At 39.0% G+C, this 23,153-nt stretch overlaps 4 protein-coding genes across 4 annotated transcripts; 1 reads left to right on the top strand and 3 right to left on the bottom strand.

Moving 5' to 3' along the window:
- The first annotated feature begins 1,214 nt into the window (after positions 1-1,214).
- On the top strand, positions 1,215-3,814 carry LOC114743536 (lanC-like protein GCL2). The gene is made up of 6 exons (XM_028931745.1): positions 1,215-1,460; positions 1,551-1,729; positions 1,812-1,923; positions 2,052-2,168; positions 2,260-2,577; positions 3,225-3,814. The coding sequence occupies exons 1-6, from the start codon at positions 1,287-1,289 to the stop codon at positions 3,561-3,563; spliced, it is 1,239 nt and encodes a 412-aa protein (XP_028787578.1). The 5' UTR covers positions 1,215-1,286; the 3' UTR covers positions 3,564-3,814.
- A 724-nt stretch (positions 3,815-4,538) lies between these two features.
- On the bottom strand, positions 4,539-6,305 carry LOC114743538 (bifunctional epoxide hydrolase 2-like). Its single transcript, XM_028931748.1, has 5 exons — positions 6,127-6,305; positions 5,804-6,018; positions 5,490-5,660; positions 5,175-5,410; positions 4,539-5,060 (listed from the first exon to the last, which is right to left on the bottom strand). The coding sequence occupies exons 1-5, from the start codon at positions 6,194-6,196 to the stop codon at positions 4,811-4,813; spliced, it is 942 nt and encodes a 313-aa protein (XP_028787581.1). The 5' UTR covers positions 6,197-6,305; the 3' UTR covers positions 4,539-4,810.
- A 931-nt stretch (positions 6,306-7,236) lies between these two features.
- Positions 7,237-9,855, bottom strand: LOC114743537 (probable polyol transporter 4). Its single transcript, XM_028931746.1, has 2 exons — positions 9,429-9,855; positions 7,237-8,984 (listed from the first exon to the last, which is right to left on the bottom strand). Exons 1-2 carry the CDS (start codon positions 9,640-9,642, stop codon positions 7,603-7,605), a joined length of 1,596 nt encoding a protein of 531 aa, XP_028787579.1. The 5' UTR covers positions 9,643-9,855; the 3' UTR covers positions 7,237-7,602.
- A 5,633-nt stretch (positions 9,856-15,488) lies between these two features.
- Positions 15,489-17,451, bottom strand: LOC114743539 (ethylene-responsive transcription factor ERF054-like). Its single transcript, XM_028931749.1, has 2 exons — positions 16,090-17,451; positions 15,489-15,737 (listed from the first exon to the last, which is right to left on the bottom strand). The coding sequence occupies exons 1-2, from the start codon at positions 17,372-17,374 to the stop codon at positions 15,724-15,726; spliced, it is 1,299 nt and encodes a 432-aa protein (XP_028787582.1). The 5' UTR covers positions 17,375-17,451; the 3' UTR covers positions 15,489-15,723.
- Positions 17,452-23,153: the final 5,702 nt, after the last annotated feature.

Raw genomic sequence — 23,153 nt, 5'->3', positions numbered from 1 at the left:
ACATAGCTTCTTTGTTCTTTAGATCTCTGTCTTTTATTTAGTAAAGCTAATTCATCTTATAATTGTATCAGTGATTTTGGGAGTCCAAGAAGATGGAGAAATGAAAACCATAGTATTTAAACGCTGCCGTGTCCTGTGAAAACATTATGAATGATAACGATTAAACAAAAGAACTAATCTTCTTGTTTGCGAGTCAAAGCTCCACATTATAGGATGTTGGGTTCGGCACATTTGCAGTTTCGGTGTCCGCCACAGCCACAAAAGAAAAGCCTCAAAACCTTATCTTTCGAATGCGTCCAGGCTGAAGGCTCCAAGCCCCTTCTTTCGAGTCTTCATTTCCCGCCTAAAAAGAAGCGACAACACAAGGAAAGATTACTTCAACGAAAGGGAAAAGGAAAGTTGAAAAAAAAGCAAAGGGGCATGCCTGTTGGTCTTGGAATAAGCAACAGATTTCCACAGATTTCGGCATACCTGAACTGAGTGTCCCCACAATTTGAAACTCGCATTCCAACAGTTGGAAATGTCAAAAGTTTCTATCTTCATCCACATTAGTTGCAGTTCCGAAAAGGAGGTTCTTTCTTCAGTATATGGTGCTCTGTTAGCCCCAAGAGTTCCCAAAAACAAAAACATGGGGGGAAAAAAAGGGAGGAAAAGATAAGAAAGAAAAAGGATGAAGCATTTCAATTTCAATTGAAATAAAATGGCAACCAACTGGCAAATTTCAATTACAGCCTGTCCTTTGAAGCGTCCGTCAACGATGGAAAGGACACTCGCATAGCTCAGTTAGTTATTTCACTCATTTGCAAGTTTGTTCATGATTCACTACCATTCGGCTAACCCGCAAAACCTGACGAGTCTTTCGTGTAGTCACTTTGTTTTGGACGGGTGACCCATGTATATTGGGCCCATGGCCCATCTTCCGGCAGCCCATTGTATTCATTTATTACCCAAGGCACAGCGGACTATTATGAAAGTATCAAATATCAATGAGGACACATACACTTTTTTTTCAGATAGATCAGACAGATGCACTTGGACCAAAAAAACGAAGGATCAGACAGATGCACAAGCGGCCCACTGGGTTGAAGAAAGTAACCGGGACAAAGTGAAAACTCCCATAGCCTGCCACGCAAACAAAGAATCTATGACGTGGGACTTGTCGGTGTTCCTGCCTAAATCCGTCCGTCTCGCCCAGTTGATCTTCTTCTCTTCCCACTTCATCTAGTCACTTCTGTAACATCTTCATTGAGGAGCTCTGAACTGGGCATTCTGAGAACGCTCAACAAATGGCGGATCGGTTCTTCCCAAATGTGTTGCCCGACTTCGTACCAGAGGCGTCACAAGAGCAACAGGATGCAGTGTCTGTCAGTGCCCAGGATTCACTCACCAAGCTCCTCGCCATGCCTTACGCGCCTCTTTCCGAGCGATTCAAACGCGCCGCTTTAGACGTCAAAGAAACCGTGCTTATTTCTCATCCACCCTCGTCGTTTTTTTCCTTCCGTGCTCTCAATTCTTAGATATCACACCAAGTGTTTGTGGTTTTGTGTCAGATAGCTGTCGAGACTTGGGGTCTGCCCAGGCAAGACGTTCGGGACTTTACCCTCTATTGCGGGGTTCTTGGCACAGCTTTTCTGCTCTACAAATCTTATCAAGTGACGGCCAACAAGAATGATCTCAATCTCTCATCGCAGATTGTCAAGGCTTGCGATTCTGCTTCTCTTGGTTCTAGGTTCTATTAATTCTCTTCCCATGTATTTGGTAACATGTATTTGGGTAGTTACATAGATGGTTAAGGACCGAATGAATGACAGGGATGCAACTTTTATTTGTGGACGTGCTGGAGTATGCGCCCTTGGAGCTGTGGTGGCAAAGCACGTTGGTGATGAGCAGTCCCTGAGGTATTATTTGGCTCAGTTTGAGAAGGTATTCTGTTCGCTTTAAGTGGGAGATTACCAAAATGATCATTATATAGTGGAAGTAGAATCGCTTTCTTTGGAGCTTGGTGAGTGGGGTAGAGCTGAATTGGCAGACTAACTCGTTATGTCGTGCAGATTAAGCTGCCAAACAATCTTCCTGATGAGTTGCTGTATGGGAGAGTTGGTTTTCTCTGGGCATGTTTGTTCTTAAACAAACACCTCGGGCAAGGGACAATCCCTTCCACTTATACTGTGAGCTTAATCCACTAATACTCTCATGCCATCATGTTATGTTACACTAGAATAGGTAAGAGTGGCGTAAAATATCTGAAACATGTTTCAGGCTACGGTTGTGGATGAAATTATTAAAAGAGGAAGAGCATTGGGTAGGAAAGGAAGATGCCCATTGATGTTCGAATGGTATGGGGAAAAGTATTGGGGTGCTGCACATGGTTTGGCGGGGATTATGCATGTCTTGATGGATATGGAGTTGAAGCCGGATGAACTTGAGGATGTCAAGGGCACTCTTAAGTACATGATAAATAATCGCTTTGCGAGTGGAAACTACCCTGCTAGTGAAGAAGATAAAAAACGTGACGTGCTTGTGCACTGGTGCCATGGAGCTCCGGGAATTGCCCTTACTCTCGTTAAAGCAGCCAAGGTAAAGTTTGTTGTCCAGGAATTCAACTCGATTATATATATATATATCATTCCGATCGGATTTTTTTTTTTTTTTTAATCGGGACTAGAAATATCTTTGCTCTTTGGTTTCAACCTTGTATTCTCGCTGGTGTTTATAAACTGAATGACTTTTTCTTGATCTCATTCAAGGTTTCCTTTGATAATATGATGGCAGTAGTGTGGAAAATTTGTGAAATTGTCTGATTTATCGTACGGAGTTTTTAAATGCTTTGTTCGCTTGTTATAAGGGAAGCATATTTTGGAGTGTTGAATATACTGCCTGGTTATTTCATACATACATGACTACTATTAACATTAGGAACGGTCATGTCGAATATAGTACATTAACATATTGGCATATATAAACTGTAATTATTATTATAACTTTAATTATGATTATGGTTTTCTACACGGTTATAGTTAAAGGAACCTCAGGGAGGCCAAGTTTTCTTACTTCTTAGTTGATTAAGATTGCTTGCCCGCTCAAAAAACCACCGCAAGCTGAATATGTGACTAAGGCTAGCTCTCTTTTGCTTCATAAAGCAGGACAAGGTTCCGTTCTTGGTGAGTTGTTTTATATCTGATTATCCGAAGTACTTCTTCTGACCGCATTATGGATATTCTCAGGTTTTTGGAGATAAAGAATTTTTGGATGCAGCTGTGAATGCAGCAGAGGTGGTTTGGAATCGAGGTCTGCTAAGACGAGTAGGGCTCTGCCATGGCATTAGTGGCAATGCATATGTTTTCCTCTCACTCTACCAACTGACCGGAAATGTAGAGTATTTATACAGGGGTAAAGCCTTTGCTTGCTTTTTACTTGACAGAGCTCACAGGCTCATCTCACAAGGCGAAATGCATGGAGGTGATAGGCCATACTCGTTGTTCGAGGGGCTTGGAGGTATGGCATATCTCTTTCTAGATATGGTTGATCCTCGCCAAGCTAAATTTCCAGCTTATGACCTCTGAGAATCCGATATCGTACATAGTATGGGAGCGTGGACTTGCATGTGACTGTTGTATATACCGAGAAACGCAAGTGATAATAAAACTGAGAGCCTTGGGTAGGTGAAACTTCCTATGAAGAGATACGAGCATATTAGCGCTTTCTGATTTTTTTTTTTTGGTTTTTTTTTTTTTTGGGGCCTGCTTATGAGACCTAGGCAACTCCGTTAGGCACAAGCTTACATAAACTGAAGATTGTTACTTTTCACGTAGTACCCTCCCAGTCGGATCTGATAATATTCAGTCAGAGTTATATATATATATGTATATATATGTATATGTATATGTAATACAACCTTCAAGGGGTGTTTGGATAGAAACCAAATTATGGTTTTAGAAGTGTTTTTACGGTTTACGAAGTAAATATGTGAAGAAATTTATCTCGTTTTGCGGAAAAGTGCTTTGAAACCATGGTTTGGATGTTGCCAAACACCCTGGGTCCTTAATATAAGACCTCATTTGATTTTTATTTTGATTTTAAATATAAGATCTCAATCCACTTTGTCTTTAATATTTATGCATTTTTTTCAAAATAGTCCTTTTAACAATAGTAGTTTTAGCTAATACACTTGATTAGTAAGAATATTATAGGAAAGATAACATTTATTTATGATAAATAACTAATTTAATTTTTTTTCTTAATCTCCTCAAATTAGTTAACTAGTTCTCATAATTAGGAACAGAAGTAAAAATTGTTACTTTTGTAAAAGCTAGATGCTAACGCGAAATTTTTAACATATTGTTTTGTCACGTATAACGTTCATTTGTCCTCTATCAAACCGGAGAGCATTTCCATGCTTTTGCACATCTTTTTTTTCATTTTAAATAATATTAACCCTGTTTGGGTCTTTACCATCTTTGGCGTTAATCGTCTTACCCAAAAGCAGAGAAGGGGCGAAGCAATAACAGGTTGCCTGAGTTCAAATTATCAGACAGCGATTACCAAACTGAAAGATAAATGATCAATTAAATTGTGTGCTCTGCATAAAGAGACCAAACATTTCCAGTTGAACTGCATGTCGGGTTTTCTTCGTTGTTCGTTCCGTCGCCATGGGCATAAATCTGAAACAAACTTTATTCCATAGATTTGTACTTTATTACATATGATCCCCATGTGAGGACAGGCTTGCGATACTACTCATACAGCTGGATTGAAACGTTAACCAAAGCACAAGTTGAAAGCAGTAAACTTTTAGCCTCGAGGTAGATAATCAGCTGCTATGCTTGTTGAGGAACTGGATGATGTGGTGGTTCACCTTCTCAGGGAGCTGCTCGTGCACAAAGTGGCTTCCTTCCGGCTCGTATATGACTTCCAAATTTGGCACAAAATGTTTCACTGTCCCGCTTCGGATATAGTCTTCCATGCCTGGAAACTTGAGGACATAATCTTTCTCTCCCACAATCAGCAGTGCTGGACTCGTTACTTTAGGATCAGTTATGCCACAATCCACTGTGAGACTCCTGCACGATCGATCATAAAGCAATGGGGCGCAGCAATTTAGATCATTCGAGCAACAGAGGCCCCTGTCTGTTTATAAGGGACGCTAACTAATGAGAATGTAATCAGTGAATTACCTGTAAGGAACCTGCAAAGCAAATCTGAAACCAGATTTTTCATAAAGTGAGGCATAAGTTGCAAGGTCTTCCTCTGAGAACCAAGGGGGTAAGGGAGTCGAAGGGTCGAACAAGTCCATGATTTCCTGATTATTAGCGGCTATTGGGATGTCGCTTTTAGAGAAGAGTGTGTAGATGTTTCGTATGATGGACTTGACATCAAAGCGGCCAAAGTCTGCTTCTGCCCTCCCAGGCTCCTGAATTCAGTAAACAAGTTGCTTTCAATCCAGGGAGGAAACTGAATATGATAATGATAGCCAAAGAACGAATTTGTACCTGCCACCTAGTGATATAGAAGCCATTAGGGAGAAGGTGGTTCTGGACAGCAGAAGGACCTGGAAGCATGAAAGGGACGCCTAAAGTTACGACACCAATCACTTTTTCTGGGTGCACAACACCTACAAGGTATGCTGGGATAGCTCCGAAGTCCTTGCCCACCAGGAAAGCCTGGTACAAACAAATGAATTTAGCCGTTGGGGATGGAATTTCTGTTGGGTGTTTGGCCTTGGAAAATATCAGTTATATGAAATCCAAAGAGAGAAGCAGTTTTGAGTATCAGCTGGAGCTTAATAAGATCTCAGACTGCTTACCTTGGTGATGGCCAAGGAATCCAGAAGGCCAGCGACTTCATCAACAAGGTCATACAAGGTTGCTTTTTCTGGCTCAGCCGGATGGTCGGAAAGTCCATAGCCTCTAAAGTCAAAGGCAATCGCTCTATAGCCAGCGTTGGCTACAGCAATCATCTGGTGCCGCCATGTATACCATATCTCCGGGAATCCATGCAAGAATACCACTGCCTTGGGACCTGTACCGATAAAGATGATCCATAAACCAAAGTGGGAAGAAACGAATCAACAATATTGTTAGTGTAGTGTAAACCAGCAATAGCCTCATAGTTTTTGAGGGATCTGACCACTTCCAATCTCAGCCACATGCAGCTTCAGTCCCTTCACTTCAACATGACTGTGCTCGATATTTTCCATCGCAGATAATGAGTGAGAGGTGGTGCAGAGTTTGAGATTGAAAGGAAATGGTGGGAGCAGAGGTATCTGAAATCTGTCAAGCCCGTGAGATCTCTTTGTCGAGTTTGGTAGTTTTATAACAACTCAGTCACCAATTTATTGGTCAATAGCAGTGTAAGCACATAGGAAGACTAATGTCTTTTTCTATGCCTTATCCATAAAATAGTAATTGTATGACAATTCAGCCAATTGATGGTATTAAAAAATAGATGAGCATGAAATGGTGCACTATTGTGTTAAATTAAATATTAAGCATTTGATTGATGACTGATGTTTAAAGAATCATGTCTTCCTAAGGAAGCCTCGTGACTTCCTCAACGCACGCGATTCACCGGCAGCATCTACCGATATTTTTAATTTCACCTTCGCGTCTGGTAATTCTATTATCCCTTCGGCAACATCGAACGAATCATCATGGCTCACTTGTATTTTCCATCAAACACATGAAAATTATACCCAGTGAGTTACAAAAGAAGAGACGCCCAGATAGATGTCATTTCACACACACACACACAGAGATCAAATGGCCGATGAGATTGAGCAAATATCAATTATCATAAAAAAAAAAAGAAAAAAAAAACAAAATGGAAAAATAATCCTAATTACTCCTCCGGTCCTAAATATAAAACTCTTGTACATAGTATAAGGGTCTTATATTTAGGACGGGAAGAGCATTTTGCCCTTAATATATACAGGTCCTTCAATAACTTTGAGATTATTCTTCAATAATTTTGAGATTATTCAACGCTTCCAAATGCAGTCAGCTTAGTAAAACACGAGAAAGCTCACAACTTGCTAGCACATCTGATCGTCAAACTATGCCTCTTCGCTTTCTGTAGATGATTATATTGCAATAATCGCAATCTATGAAAAAGTCCTAAACAGAAGCGAACAAAACTGTGATCTTGGTTTTGTGTGCCGCATCAAAATGTGCAATTTTTGATTCGGTGAAGTGTTTGACGGAAGCTTGATGGAAATAAATAGAAGCCACTGAGAAGGAATTACAAAAGAAAGCCCTGATAATTGTTCACTTTAACGTTGATTAATCAATAGGGATAGAGGAGCCCATTTTCAATTATATATACTCTTATGTCACTAAAGACACGAATTCACAATGCAGATTCGAGATTTCTATCGAACCCCTCAGAGGCATGCATTAATTAAAGGTTAAAGAATATAAATAATTGCACCAGGGAAAAGTACACAAAAAGAATACAATTTGTAGTGATCATGCTTCCTTTGGCCTATCATTCTGCGGTCGCCATGTCCGCAAAGTTTTGCCCTGAATTGATCATACCTATGCTGGGACATAACCAGCATTCATATTCTTTCTCCAATGGCAGATTCGTATGAGTTGGAAATGGAGATCAATCAATTTGGACCGTTGAATTGGTTTTATTCTGCACCAGTTGTTCTACATCTCCAAGCTCCATTTCCCTTCCTTGGATGGTCGCCTGTTCATTCTGGAACAGAAGTTCTATCTGCTCCAATGACTTCCCTTTGGTTTCAGGAACTAGCGAGTAAACAAAGACGACGGCAAGGGAAGAAATAGCAGCAAACAGAAAGAATGTTCCGGCAACTGTAATTGCCCGTGAAACAGACAAGAAAGACATGGCCACGAGGCCACTACACACACGATTCCCCACGGCCCCAACTGCTGAAGCTTGGGCTCTCACTCTCAAAGGAAAGATTTCAGACGTCAAAACCCAACACACAGGGCCTAGTCCAACCGAGAAGAAAGCCACATTGGCACAAACAAACAGAATTGCCAAAGCAATTGCCAATGATCCTTGTCCAAACAAAGCAAGAGTAATTCCTATCATCAACAGACTCAACGTCATCCCTATTGTGCTTACGTAGAGCAAGGGCTTCCTACCTAATTTGTCTATGAGAATTATGGCTATCACTATAAAAGCAGTCTTTGTTATTCCTACGGCAACAGTTGCAGCGAGAAGCTTGGAATTATCCTCAATCCCAGCTGCTTTAAAAATTTCAGGGCTATAGTATACAGTTGCATCTATTCCTGAGATCTGCTGGAAACATTGAATCCCAAATCCAGTAATGAGCATCCTCCGTAGTGCAGGGGAAGGAAAAAGTAGTTCCCGCCACACGGGTTGCTTACTAGAATTGGCCAATCCAGCAGCTTGTTGTATTTCTGCAAGCCTTTCCTCTACTTCTTGATCATTATCATTGGTTTTTGACAGCACTGATCTTGCTTCTTCAACTCGGTTCCGCATTACCAGCCACCTTGGTGACTCGGGTATAATGAAAAGTGCAAAGCCAATGAAAACTGAGGGTAGAACTCCCACAGCAAGCATGATCCTCCAATTGATATGTGGTGAAAGGCCGGAAAATGCATAATTTGAGACATAACCAAGCAAGATCCCAAGATTTATGAAAATCTCTGGGAAGGTAGTGAGAGAACCTCTAGTGATGTTTGGTGATATCTCAGCGATGTATATGGGGGCGATCATAACTCCAAATCCTATTCCAACTCCCGCTAAGAGTCTTCCAATCATTAGTACTGCAAATGAAGGAGCTAGAGTCATTATGAGTGCGCCTGTTTGAAATATAATTGCAGCTAAGCCCATTGTCCATTTTCTTCCAATAGCATCTGATGTTCTTCCACCACCTAGACTACCGAGTAGAGAGACTATACTCAGAATACCAACAAGAAATTCTTCCTTTACCTCTGATATCTTCAGATCTTCTTTGATGAATATAACAGCTCCACTCATGACACCCACATCTGCAAATTGACAACATAAACCATGTCAGCTTCCCTCTCTTCAATCCAAATCAGCAACAAAGCTAGACCTCAAAATGACTACTTAACAAATCTTGAAATTCTGTACTTGAACAGGGAAAAACTCACTAGTCTTCTGAACCCAAACTTTGCACTCTCATGGTTATTGGGAAATCGAAATACGTAGGGAAATCAAATAATCTCTCAGCTATAACGAGAAGCTTTAAATTTTTTAAGAACAAGTGAGTTCAAAATGGTAATGAATAGTATAGAGAAAAAAATGATGGTAAATATATTGTTTGAAGAAATTCATTAAAAAGGTTGACACGACCATGTTGAATGATAACATCAACGCGGAAGATGAAGATGATTGCTACAAAGAATAGGCAGAAAGCACACATTTTGGAGAAAGCAAACAAAGGAGAAGAGGGAATGCATGTGGCATACCATAGCCAAGAAGGACATTGTTGAGAGAAGCAAAGACGGCACAGGCAAGAACATATTTCCTGGTACTTTTGCTCCTATGCTCTTGGTGGTATTGGTCCAGGCCATCGTGGTAATCCTCGGTATGGTCAGAGCCCATTCTCCTGTACTTGTTCTTCGCACCCAAGGGGATTCCAGACAACCCCAGTTCCCCATTCCCATGTTCTTGAAATCCCATCTCAGGCTCAGCGAGTTCTGAATTGCTCTGCTTGTTTTCCGATGACGGAGGAGGAGCAGTTGAGACTTGAGATTGAGGTTTTAATTTTGACTCCTACGACATGTCTGAGACTGGCAAACCATGAATTGGGTTTTAGATCTGAAGCCAGAAGAAGAGGACCCCGGAATACAAGCGCAGGACTCGGAAGTCAGAGCTTGGAAAAATAAAACCCCGGTGCAAATTGCATTATTGTATGTGGAATGGGACTATAGGACACATCACAAAGGATTGACTCTCCCGCCTTATCAAAGCTCATTCCACGGATGACCCAAAAAAAGGGCTCATTCCATGGGGCAGCTGCAGTAGGTAGTGACCTTGCCTCTTTAAAATATCCGCCCTCTTGTTTTATTCTACGTATTTATCTCAAATAACAAGATTCAATGACCTTCACGACAAAGAAAGGCATCATCCTTGTCGAGATTCTCAATTTAATTCATCGGTTAGCAAATATTTTTTCTTTTTAAAAAGCATAATTTTATTACTTTCTGGTTTTCTCGATGCTGTGCGCCAGGCGGGTAAATGACAATCGACCTTTTGACCGCATGGGTTGTGTTCAGGTTTGTTTTGTTAAATAGTTCAATTCCTCTTAAATCATAATGCAGCGTGGGGGGGGGGGGGGGGGACAGAGAAAGAGATGAAAATTTAGTAAAAGAAGCATTTTTCATTTCTTCATTAAATGGGGAGTGGCTATATGGTATATACAGGCATGCAAGATCCAGGAGGGGACGCGCACAAACCTGAGCAGTGGAATCTTTATCTTTTGCCCTTTCTTTTCGGCTGTTCTTCACGTTTGCCAACCACGCATCCAACACCGACGATTTTTTTTGTCGTTTAGCCATTTAGCCGTGTTGCCACTCTCTCTAACCTTATTACAATCTATTGACCAAAAAAAAAAAATTATCACAAGCTCCCCATTCTTTTTTTTTCCTCTCCCCTCCAACGCATACGTATTAAGTTAATCATGGTGTCATATTTATAAGCACGCAATAAGATTCCCTCGAATTTATAATATGAATTGTTTACACACTCATTTAATTAAATAAAAGTGAGTGTTGTATCTTGCATATGTCATTTGGGGGGTGCTTGGATAAGATCAAAACCATGGTTTCAAAAGTGCTTTTACGGTATACGAAGCAAATATGTGGAGAAGATTGTCTCGATTTGCGAAAAAGTGCTTCTGAAAAGTGATTTTAAGGGCATCCAAACACTCCCTTAGTTTATGTTAAAAGACAGAGAAGCGGGCGTAATGGTAGCTTTAGGTTGGGGATGGTAACCGGCAAGCAGTGTAGATGACGTTTGTGTTGTTGTGTGGTTGGGAGCTGACCATTGCAGCTGACTCGCGTCACGAATAGGGAAAAACTGAGAACCATACTTGGGCTGGGCCTGAGTGAAAATGTGGGGATTACATTGTAGATGGGCCTAGGCCCAAATCGTTGTGGGACGAGAAGAGGTGAGAGATTGACGAGGTTATGGTGCGCTTGAATTGCCAGCTCCCCCCGGCAACTGCAATTCAGGATTCTTTAACTATTCTCATTCATGTGATTATCACTTTTAAGATCAATTGCTCCTACCTCTTTACCTTTAAGCATTCAACTCCTACCCAATTTCTTTTTTGCCTTGTCTCTTCTCATTACACTCACCTAATTCGTATCAAACTTATATATATTCATATATATATTCCGTCCTTTTTCTGACCTCTCATTTCTTCCACTTCATATTGATTCAAATCATGACATAACCAGAGGTCATTCATTTAAGAGAGAAAATCTTAAACTAGTTTGAATTTCTTAATACAAGTGAGACATCACTTTCTTGAGGACAAGTAAAGAAAGGCAGCTCGAAGATTGAGAGGGAAAAAAAAAGAACAAAAGAATTTCACATACATCCTACTCATTAATGCTCAGCAGAATAATAATACATAGGGCATGAATTAAATTTGTTATGCTTCTATTATATTGTAAATGACGCAGTTGAAGTTCTAGGTTTCAAAATGGATCCATGCATTGATTGAAATAATTCCAGCTCATGATATTGATTTGGATGAAGTGATTGGAGGGAGAACAGAAGCATGACGAATATTTTATTCTTCCAATTCTCATTGTAAATCCTACTTCTCAAATAAAAATAAATTACATATCCACCACCCCCTTCCTTTTATTTATTTATTTATTTCTTCTATTGGGACGAAATTCAATTAAGAAATTTGAGGCCATAATTCTGAGAAGTAATGTATATTTGGCCAAAAAAGAAGGAACTAGAAAACTTTAATCAAACAACTGCTCAGAATTCATCTACTGCAAAAACAAAGAGTTGAGAAGTCACATTGTCGACTTCGTCTGAAGTCATTGTTAAATGGCAAAACCACACCAAATCCTCGTACGAAGAAGAACAGAAACGTCGGATTTGGTCGGATGAGTATCCAATTTAACATTTGATTTTCACTTGCAACGTTGTCCTTCAGTGACCCCCCCAAAAAAAAAAAAAGTACATGGCAGCCGAACCTTGGCATAAAATATTAGGCTTGGTTGAATCGAAGAAACAAACATGAGATGCAAAACTAGGCCGAAAACGGCTACGTCACCGAAGTCCTTAGATATTTTTGGATCCATAATTATGACCTTCATTACGGTTTAAGTTTAATTAATCACATGATTATGAATCAACATCGTTATCGTGCCGTCGCGACTAAGAAATGTTGATGATGATCTCATGGGCCGGTGAATGGGCCCACCTCCATTCATCACACCTTCAAATTTTTAATTATTATTTCCCAAATAATTAATGCGTAAAGTCTGCTTATTAATTTTGTCCTTATCTGTAACTCGGCCTCCTTTCTCTCGCGGGGTCGACAATTCCTGTACACCAGATTTGGTGGGATTCTTCGCTCTTGTAATTACCAAGTTTGGTTATTATTACCACAGTGCTTCAGCGTTAAAACTGTTCCTGCTTGACTCTTTAGCGGTCAATCACGTTGCATCAATTAAAAATCGTGGATTTAGGCTCTGTTTGGATAGCACCCCAAACCATGGTTTGGGGACCCAAACCATGGTTTGGGGAAAATGTTACCCAAACAACCTCTCCAAAAACCAAAACCATGGTTTTGGGTCAAAACCATGGTTTTGACTCCAAAACCATGGTTTTGGAAAAAGTAAAAATTTTTTACTTTTGGAGAAAAAAGGGAGAGTGTGAGGGCCTATATGATATGTATCTTGTTATTTTTTTTATAAACATATTTTTTTATAAATATATTTAATCTTATATTTTATAAATATATATAGACATTAATTATTTATTAATTATATTATCTTATGTATTATTAATTATGTTGGTAAAAAACATATTATTAACAATTTTATTTCTTCAAATTAAAATATATCATAAAATCTATTTTTTCTGTAATTATCATATTAACTTATGTCTTTTTTTTAGTAATTTGTATATATAAAAAGTGCTTCTGATAACAACTATCCAAACACTCTCACTTCTCAGAATCACTTTTTTACAAAATCTATTCTTCACAGAATCTATTTTTTCCAGAATCTATTCTCCAGAATCACTTTTCCAAACCACGGTTTGGTTTCATCCAAACACACCCTTAGTGGCTTTGAAAAAACATATGTATATAGTTTTAGTTTCCTCTCAATTTTAGTCAACAATAATGTTTGTTAAAAATTAATGCTCCAAAGCTGTCTATTTTTAAAGAAATATTAGTTGGAAGATTTTTTTTATTTTAAATTATATAATTATTAAAACAAAATGGTCTAAATTATATTAAAAAATTTAAATTAAATCTGGACCATTTATTTGAATAGCCTAAATTAAGATGGGGCCGTAGTGATCGCTCCCGCCTTATAGCGCAACGCGTGGGTACAAATGCAAATCCAACATTTCAACTCATTACATTTTGTGCTCAGGCTGAGGTGGCAAAAAAACAAAAGGCAATTAAGACTTGCGCCAAAACTTGTCTGTGGTAAAATCTTTGGAGAATTGCTAATTTCTTTATCATTTTCCAAGGCATGGTGGATACGTCAACTAAGCGGGTCAATTATTCAACTGATAAAATATTTTGTAATTAATATCAATATTAATTATCATACAGTATGCAATTTTTATGACCCTGCCCGGGGAATAAGTCATAAACATTATGTTAACACGGTTCCGGATTTTGTTTCGGGAAGATATATAAATAAAAGATAATATTTACATCAAGTTTTTTATATTTATTATGTTAAGTTTTCTAATTATACGTGATCAGGTGTTGTGTTTTTTAATATTAGCGTTTAATAACATTTAATTATAAATTCACACGAAATAAAAAAATAAACATATAACTATGTATGATTAGAAAATTTGATATAACTGATATAAAAAACTTGACCTAAATTTTTTTCATCAATCAAAACTTCTTAAGAGAGTATTTCCTCTCATTGCGGAATTTCTCATTAATTACCATCCCCGTAACTTGTGGAGAACGCATTCAAAATTGAAACTTCTCAAGTGTGTTGTTTACAAAGCGGGTCAATTATTCAACTAATAAAATATTTTGTAATCAATATCAATATTGATTGTCGTACAGTATAAAATTTTTATGACTGTACCGTGGGGATAATTCAAAAGCATGATATGTTAACACAGTTCGGGATTTTGTTTGGGAAAGATATATAAATAAAAGACAATACTTACATTAAATTTTTATATTTATTATGTCAAATTTTACAATGACATATAATTATATGTCATATTTTTAAAATATTAACATTTAATAGTACTTAATTACAAATTCATAGGAAATAAAATAAAGGACATATAGTCATGTATTATGAGAGAACATAATATAATCAATATAAGAAGAAACTTGACCAAATTTTTTTTTTATAAATAAAAACTTCTCAAGGGGGTATTTCCTCTCATTGCGGACTGTCTTATTAATTACCATCCTCGTGACTTTTGGAGAATGGATTGAAAACAGAAATTTCTCAAGTCTGTTGTCTACAAAGTTATTGTATTTTTTCAAGAAATAAAATTACCTTTTGAATTAATCGAACATAACTAAGTTATTGAGAGAAGACATTATTATTACTCTTCTGATTCTTAATATAAGACCTAATTGTTCAGTTGATTTTAGTCTTAAATATAAGACCTATTTCTCATATTTATCAATTTTTTTTAAATTATCCCTATGGATACTCGTTCAACTATTATTAAGTAGAAGAGGGAGAGAGGATATTAACAAAGATGATTATGATGTTTTAAGAAAAACATGACATATTTTTTTATAATTAACTGACTTACTTAACTTTTTTAATCTAATCAAATTAATTAAATAGGTTTTATATTAAGGACCAGAGGAGTATTATTGTCTTCTGGCTGTACACTTTAGTGCTATAAAACGAAACACTAAACAGGTGCTTGGACAAAGAAATTCCGTGTATTGTAAATGAATTTTCGTTTCAATAAACAAGAATTATATATAATTTTTCATAAACTTGTGTTCTTTCTTCTTCTTTTTTTTTAAATCTTGCCTCTGGCATTCCAGCGCGGTTTATTCCTAGCTATTTGAAGAAAGATTATCACGATTATTATGATTCTAACGCTGTTGAAATACAGATTAGAAATCCTTGTACAAATTCATTTATTTGTTTTTGTTGGTTCTCTCTCTGTTCTGTGATACTCATTTTCCCCCCTTATTTAATAGTGGACTGACTTTTTCGGGGAATACCTTTAGATCCAACATTCGAAGACGATAGGCTTCCACGTGTCATGCGAGTCGGGGGAATAACAAGGACAGTCAAACACTTAACCTCCAATGAACTCACAAGTGCTTGGTATTACTATATCATAACAAGTCCTGATACATAGGCGTCATCAGAGAAGGACAAACTAAAATAAAGAACCATTAAAAAAAAAAAAAACCTACCAAATTATGAAGTTATTAATAATACTAATATACACCCATCCTTGGAGCTGAAAAACTAAGCTCATCACGGATGTACCACAAGGGAAGGAAATCATAAAACCCTCTCCTTCTGCCCTGGTCGTGCTCTACCGCACATTCACTACATCAAATGCATTCAATTAAGGTTTATAAAGAGACTACGAGGAAAATGAACTACTCAGAAACATGCTCGTGATTTCTGGGATCAGAGGCCCACGGAGTATGAGCCAGCGATGCTGCTGCCAGTGGAAGCTCATGGATAACATGAACCCTGATCACAGCACAAGTCCAGAAATGAAGTTGAAGGAGATATTCAGTGCTCTGGGATTCACAGGTTGTGTGGTTTAAATATTCACAACCAGTAGGAATCCCAAGGAGAAACCTATGCAGAAAGAATTTAGTAGGGAAAATGAAGGGTGAGAGCACTGACTTGTCAAAAATAAAATTTTTAGGGTGGAAGTTTCAATCTTGACCTTTCCAGAAGAAGGGTTTCACGGGACAAGAGGAGGAAGTGGAAGAATCTGATGGTCCTGTAATATCTTCTTGCTGCATGTGAGTATCTGCATTATTAGATTCTTGGTGATTGGGATTGAAAAAGGCAAGTTGCGACTGAAATGTGTCCAAATCATCCCACACAGGGCTACCGGGACCCCAACCCGCTGGAATTGCATTGAACCAAGCCGCCATTTCTCCCCAGACCAGTTCTTGCGACGCCGAAGTTCCCTCCCCTGTTCCAGCATTAGACGCAGCCTGTACTTCGTCGCTCATTGTAGCTTCACTTGACCCTATTCCAGAATCATTGTCGGTGCTCTCTTCCGGTGGCGGTCGCGAAGGCTTCTCCTCTGCAATCGGAGCTTCCGCAGTAAAACCTTCTGGAGCAGAGTTAATTTGCTTCGACGTTGAACCTTGTTGACGAGTGGAGGGAGAAGAAGCAGATGAATCTGGGACTGTTGAGGATGGCTTGTCCTTATTGAGGAAAAGCTCGGGGAAATTGAGCCTAGCATTCTCTCCTCTCAACTTAAAGGCCTCGCGATCATAAGCCAAGGCGGCATCTTCAGCTGTGTCGAATGTTCCCAGCCAGAGGCGAGTCCTGTTGCGAGGAAGACGAATCTCAGCGACCCATTTTCCCCAATGACGTTGCCTCACCCCTCTGTAGAGCTTCGTAGTATTTATAGGCTGAGGAGGGGGCCTGTACAATGGCCTTCCGTCCGGCCCTACGCTGTTCATCATCATCATCATCATCCTCCCTCTTGGACTCAGATTCAACGGGTCTCTGCAATACTGAAGATGTTGCTGCTGTTGCTGATGATGATGTTGCTGGTGTGCGACTCCAGAGTCTTGGCCTAAGAACTGTGGGTACCCCATGTTTGGCTGTTGAGACCCAAAAGAAATCATCTGCTGCTGATTTTGCGTCCCGAGAAACTGTGGGCGAAACGCAGGCAAATTGGGAGAGCCAAATTGTTGATAGGGAAATTGCAGAGGCTGTTGAGAACCATCGAAGGCAAAAGGGAAGACGATTCTCGAAGACGAAGGAGGATGTGGTAGAATGGGAACGGAGGATTGATTTTGGTTTGAGTTTTCACGTTGGGGGCTTCGGCTTTTCTTCAGAGGCCTGTTCGACACGGAAGCATCCTCAAAAACTGGCTTCCATTGCCGCCTCTCACCGCTCAAGTCTACATCTTTACCCCTGCCAATCTCCCAATCTCGGCTTTCTCCACCACCCACGGTGGATTTGCCACTGTTACTCGCCGTGGCCATCCAGACACAATGATAGATTTCCGCTCGCTCTCTCGAGCTCAAAAGCAGAGCCTTTGAGTTTTATGCGCAATCAAGAAATGAGACGGGACGTGGTACAAACGCCTTAAAGAAGAAAGATTCGAATAAAGAAGAACAAAATCACAAAAGGGAATAACCCTGATTCAAGATATGGTCAAAGATTTAAAAACCAAAGTGATAATCCGATCAAATCAAAAACAGAATCGGATACCATCGACCCATCTCAAATCTATGGCAAACAGAGGACGGAAAAACCAAAGGAGAGAGCGAGCGGGAAACAGAGCGAGCGCAGAGGAAGTTGGAGGAGAGATATGAAGTAAACGTGGAGGCCAAAGCAGGGGAGATTCGGAGGACTGAGGCAGATCAGATTGTGTTGTGGTGAGAGAGGGAACGAGGAGGGAAGGGGGGAGGAGAGGAATTTATATGAGAGGGGAACGAGGAAGGGGTTTAAATCAAACTTTTTGGAATAAAAGAGAGTATGTAGAAGCGTCGTTGCTGGTTGGCTGCAAGGGGACCCACACGGTTGGGCCTTTGATTGAGCTCTAATTTCTGTGAGCTCACCCACACCAACTCCATGCCGCCGTCTCCCACCTGGAGAGAGCCAGAGATATTTGCAGGGAAGAGCTTTACAAATGGAGGAAAAGTAGAGGGCGAGGCAACGTGAGGTCGGGAACGCCACAGTGGCAAAACTGTTTGTGGTGGTGTCCGTACCATGGTGTGGCGAACAGGGATTCGTGATTTTATCTGCTCCAGATATTTTTTTCTCACTTCTCTGCCTGCCCCCAGCCTACCCTGTCCCTGTGTACCTGTGTATTTTTCCTTAAATTAGGTCCTAGGTTCCGTTTTCATTAAACCACTCTACTGTGCGCCCGCCCAGCATTATGAGCGCATTTATTAATGCGTGTTTGACGTTTTCGGAAGAATACGGACACAATAATCTTCACATATTCGCGTGGCATGAAAAAACCTCTATTCCAGGGTTTTCTGAATCACTTGACACAAATTAAAAATAACAGTTACAATGAAGTAAACTTGCTAAATTTCTCACCAATTTCAATTAGCTAGTTTCAAAAATTAACATCAATTCCTCTCTCCACATCTCCCCAGTATTTAGATCAATCCGATGAGAAAAACAGTAAATGAATTATCCGTAAGTATCATAAATATAAATGAATAGTGCCTCAGATAACATGGAAAAAGCCTGTATAAATAAGAACCATGAAAATCTCCAGGAAACGCCACTGTGATAAGGATAAGAGAGAGCATTTCACGGAAACTACCAAGTAAAATTTACAGGCTGGCTAGGATAACAAAGACATTAATTTTCTGCTTAAATTTTATTTACCAAGTCATTGACCATCAAGGACGACGTGGATATATATATGTCGAAGAAAATTGACGCTGGGAAATAAATTTATTAAAGAGGGCAGAGAGTTTAATTAATCAGAGGCGTGAAGCTGAATGCCACCATCGTGTAGCCTCGTAGAGTCGATTTCATCAAAGAGAAATGTTGCTCATAGTACTGTGGAGGATGGATGGTGTTGATTAAACTGATGATATGGCTTTTTTCAGAGAGTGAAGGAGGGGGGAAACAAACACCATCCTAATCCTATATATGTTGGGGTTGCCTGTCTGCCTGTGCGTCTTTAAGGGTCTCGAATGATCGATCTTAAAAGAAAGGAAAAGCAGGGGGGCAGGCAAGACATAGCAGAACAAAGCTCCAAAAAACTTGGGTCGGGAGCACAACTTTTGATTAGGTCGGGAGCATGCATGTTTGATTCATAACACTCTCAATTATGGATCCCTCGTGCCGCCCCTGTTTCCTAACCACATCCACATCTCTCCAATCCTAAACCTTCATTTGATCTTCTCTGCTACCTGCTTGCTACGCTAACCTCACGACCTGCCCTCCTTCATCTCCCCAAACACTCCATTTTTACTGTAGGGCCGGTTAGTGCCGTGATGATAATTCAGAGCCCCATGCAACCGCGTACAATTTGAGGTCACAAATGCATCCCTTTAATTTAACAGCTCACAGCCTCATCTGCAAGATCTCCCTGATTGTATACACAGGGAGGCTAAAATTAATAATATTCTTTCTCAGCGGAAACAAGGTCTGGCTGTAATGTTGGAATGGAAGGGAGCTTCATCCTAGTACGTGCTAATTGGTACTCCGACTCCGAGGCTAGTTGCCAAGAATAAGAAATGCTATATCCCTTTTCTCACGCCCCCTCCCTATGTTAACATGTAATGACGAGTTATAGTGTTAGTAATGATAACAGGCCCCATATTACTGCTTATTACGTTCTTTTCTTAACATGTTAATTATAATGGTTATCCATATTTTCAACTGATGGCAAGGGAAATAAATTATTATAATTGTGTTTATCATTTAATAATTACCGACTCCATTCATAATATATGCAGACTTTTTATTTTGTTTACAAACAATTGTTGCTTTTAAAAAAAAAAATCAATGGCTCGCACAGGTTTTGCCGCATCATATCTTATTTATCCATTCAACTGTTATCTTTGTCTTCTTTTATAACATTTAACGTAATTAATTTAAAAAATGAATGCATATTAACTTAAATTAACAAAGGTATATAGAAATAAAATGGTGAAAGTAGAGGGGAGGTCATGGTTACTCCTCGTTTCGGCCATTATGAAGTTTTTCATGCATGTTAATCATACGTACAGAGCTCAAAGTTGAATCCTCTCCAAAGCTGTCATCTGCAATTTTTGATTTATTTTTTCAAATTAAAATTTCAAGATGATGTTAAAAAAAAAAAAGAATTAGATCTGGGGGGCCATAGTTAAGGGGATAGGAATGAATTTGATGATAAAAAATAGAGGGTCGATATGATGAGAAGGAGTAAATTAAAAGAGAATAAGAATGGGAGGTAAAGGTGGAGAGGAAGGGATTAGAGGGGGTGGCGTGTAAGGAAGAGGGAGGGGAGGGATTTGTGAGGGAGAAGGGAGCCACGTAGCGAAAGGAGAGGGTGACTTTCGGTGAGAGGGGGGGCTCAGAGGTGAGCAAAGGGGGAATGTGTATCCGAGGGATATCAGATATGCGCCTTTGTCGTTATAAAGTCAACACCATACCGGTGTCTGGTCGGTGTTCTTTCGTCACGTGTCGGCGGTCCACCTCCCCCGCCCCCCATCATTTTGTCCTTCTTCCCCCTCTCCTATTCTCTCTCTTTCTTTTTTTCCTTTCAAATTCTTTTAGTTCAATTGTGAATTGAACCCCGCTTCATATAATACTTCTTTATATTCATATATATATATATATATATCTTTATCTTAATTATAAGATTTTATTCGTACTAAATCTTATAATTATAACTGAGGTAATATATTACTAGTATTAAATTTATTATTATTTGTTCCCATCCTACGCCGTGGCCTCTGCCCTTGCTCAATTTCGTCCACTCAAAAAATATCACACGCCCCCTTGATTTGATATTCTTCTCTCGCATGCTTCACCAACATCAACCTTCTCCCTCATTCTGTCTCTCCCATCACGTCCCCCCACATTTTTTTCCCCTCTTTTCCTTCTTTTTTTTCCCCCAAAGCATAAGATTGAAATAACCACCATCTGTAATTATTTTCTTCATTAATATGTTTTTCTTACAGTTTTCACTTTGCTTTTATTTGGGCATTACTAGCTTGTTTTAGGCTGAAAAATAGTAAATAAAGGTATGACTATTATGTTTATAAATATTAATTAAAAGTGGAAAAAATCATAAATATGCATTTTTTACAATGTACTCGCAGTTTTTTGTTTATTAAATTTGTGCATTTTCTATTGATTAAATATACATATATTTATTATGTAATGTGAGTAATAAATACTACTTTAAGATTATCTCGTTTACGATAAATATAATGACATCTTTTTGGGCTGTAGGCGTGAAATATTTAAGCCATTCTGCGATCTTAAAATAAAGGAACCTATTTTCACACAAGCGAGGGGGGAAAAAGAATAAAGCAACCTATGTTTTTTCCCAAAAAAGAAATATATGACGTGGAGTATTGGATTAGCTTGCACGTGTCAGAATTGACAAAATAAGAGGGGTGATTTACCTGATCAGATTTAATATGCAGGATGGTTCCGTCTTTTTGTGGGGGTCAAAATATCCGCTGCCCCTCGATCATTCTCTCTCAAAATATCTGCGCATATAATATTAATATGTAGCCGCTTCACAGGCTGTGGTGGTGTCCCAACTCCCCATCTGAATAAAATATTAGTATATATGATAAGGTTTTAAATGCCGAGACACCCACGACACACTAACAAATCACGTTTATGAAATCCCTATTTCTTTTGCATTCAATTATGCTAATTGAAAAAGTATAAAATCACGTTCGAAAAGGAATTTTATTTTCCCCCATGCTTTTCCGTGACCGCCTCCAGGGCTGCCCTTGCACCACAAGTTCATTACACAAATCAAATTTTGAGACAGAGTGGATGAATTATATATATATATATATATATAAATTCATTGAAATGAATACGCCAAAATTATAGATATATAGATATAGAGAGAGAGTTGGAGGGGGAAGACGCCAGGAAGAAGGAATTTAGGATGAGAAGAAGGACTGAAGGAGGAGGAACGGAGATTCTGTTAAAAGAAGCATGGTTGAGTAGCAACGATCGGTGAAAAGATTCAAAGTGGGCAATAACAAAGCTTTCCTTTGAAGTGGGACGACTCCTTCATTGGACGCGTGGCCGCCGTTCGCTGTATCCTTTGACTATATGCGGCCATGATAATGGGAGACCCATTATACCTTATATAGATATACACAGTACACTCTCCACCATTCAACTCCTGCCAGACAAATCGGGGGGTCTCTTTCATCCCACAAATGCTACTTCTCTAGCCATTCACCACTCACAATACTTCTACCAACTCAACTCATGCACCAGCATGTCAGGTCAATCCATTAACTCCATTCTCTCTTTTTGACATTTCCTCTCACAGTTTCACACTCCATCACTAAAACGTGCATATCCACCTCTCTTACTTCTTAAAAAGAAAAGAAACATCTGTCTCAAACTATATTTTATATTAATTAAGGACTGGAAGCAGTATATTAATATATCTTTTTTTTTTTTTCCCTGTGAAATGATTCCCAGCAGTTGCTGAAAATTATGATGGCTCCTGTACAGAAGGCGCGCCCCGATAAGAGGGAATATGCACACTTGAAATGGAAATTTCCTTAATTAATTAAAGAAAAGGAATTTCCTCGAGGCTTAAACAGGGGAAGAGTGGACTTTGATTCATGGTGGAGGTAGATTCCTACTAGTTACGTTTCTATATGTTTTGATGAGCAAAGTTATTGGGTGTCATAGTGGGCATAGCGTACGAGAATATATAGAGAGGCCAGGTCAGGTCAACTCCTTTATGGAAGCCAAGTGCCCACAACATGGCGCCCCATATCAAACATATTCAATATATAGAAAAAGTTTCCGTGTGTGAATAGTCATGTTTACTTTAGTTCATTTTATTAAAATAAGTGATCAAAGTACAGTCTTTACATTAGTTAATCCCTATATCGTCAATTCATTCTCATCATATTTAATATTATCCATCCATTTGATCACATTTCGGCGTCTTTCTTCCTGATCTTTTATGTGGCAGATTTACTTTAATTACTAGTGATTTATAAAAAATTGAGTGGTTGGTACACGCAAATTATTATTATTATTATTATTTTCATCTGAGGAAAGTGACCGTTATCTTGGAGCTCTCCATTC

This window comes from Neltuma alba, unplaced genomic scaffold (genome assembly GCF_004799145.2).
Source record: "Neltuma alba isolate B1F8T4 unplaced genomic scaffold, ASM479914v2 tig00004043_pilon, whole genome shotgun sequence".
NCBI lineage: Eukaryota > Viridiplantae > Streptophyta > Magnoliopsida > Fabales > Fabaceae > Neltuma > Neltuma alba.
Note: the sequence above shows the minus strand (reverse complement) of the source record. Positions and strands in the feature narration are given on the sequence as shown.

What these genes read in the sequence shown, in the direction of transcription:
- LOC114743536 (XM_028931745.1), top strand. Translation starts at nt 1,287, where the DNA reads ATGGCGGATCGGTTCTTCCCAAATGTGTTGCCCGACTTCGTACCAGAG. An exon ending in TCTGCTTCTCTTGGTTCTAG is followed by an intron (nt 1,730 to 1,811) that starts GTTCTATTAATT and finishes AATGAATGACAG; the next exon opens with GGATGCAACTTTTATTTGTG. An exon ending in CAATCCCTTCCACTTATACT is followed by an intron (nt 2,169 to 2,259) that starts GTGAGCTTAATC and finishes AACATGTTTCAG; the next exon opens with GCTACGGTTGTGGATGAAAT.
- LOC114743538 (XM_028931748.1), bottom strand. Translation starts at nt 6,196, where the DNA reads ATGGAAAATATCGAGCACAGTCATGTTGAAGTGAAGGGACTGAAGCTG. An exon ending in ATTCCTTGGCCATCACCAAG is followed by an intron (nt 5,661 to 5,803) that starts GTAAGCAGTCTG and finishes TGTTTGTACCAG; the next exon opens with GCTTTCCTGGTGGGCAAGGA. An exon ending in GCTTTGCAGGTTCCTTACAG is followed by an intron (nt 5,061 to 5,174) that starts GTAATTCACTGA and finishes TCGATCGTGCAG; the next exon opens with GAGTCTCACAGTGGATTGTG.
- LOC114743537 (XM_028931746.1), bottom strand. Translation starts at nt 9,642, where the DNA reads ATGGGATTTCAAGAACATGGGAATGGGGAACTGGGGTTGTCTGGAATC. An exon ending in CAATGTCCTTCTTGGCTATG is followed by an intron (nt 8,985 to 9,428) that starts GTATGCCACATG and finishes GTCAATTTGCAG; the next exon opens with ATGTGGGTGTCATGAGTGGA.
- LOC114743539 (XM_028931749.1), bottom strand. Translation starts at nt 17,374, where the DNA reads ATGGCCACGGCGAGTAACAGTGGCAAATCCACCGTGGGTGGTGGAGAA.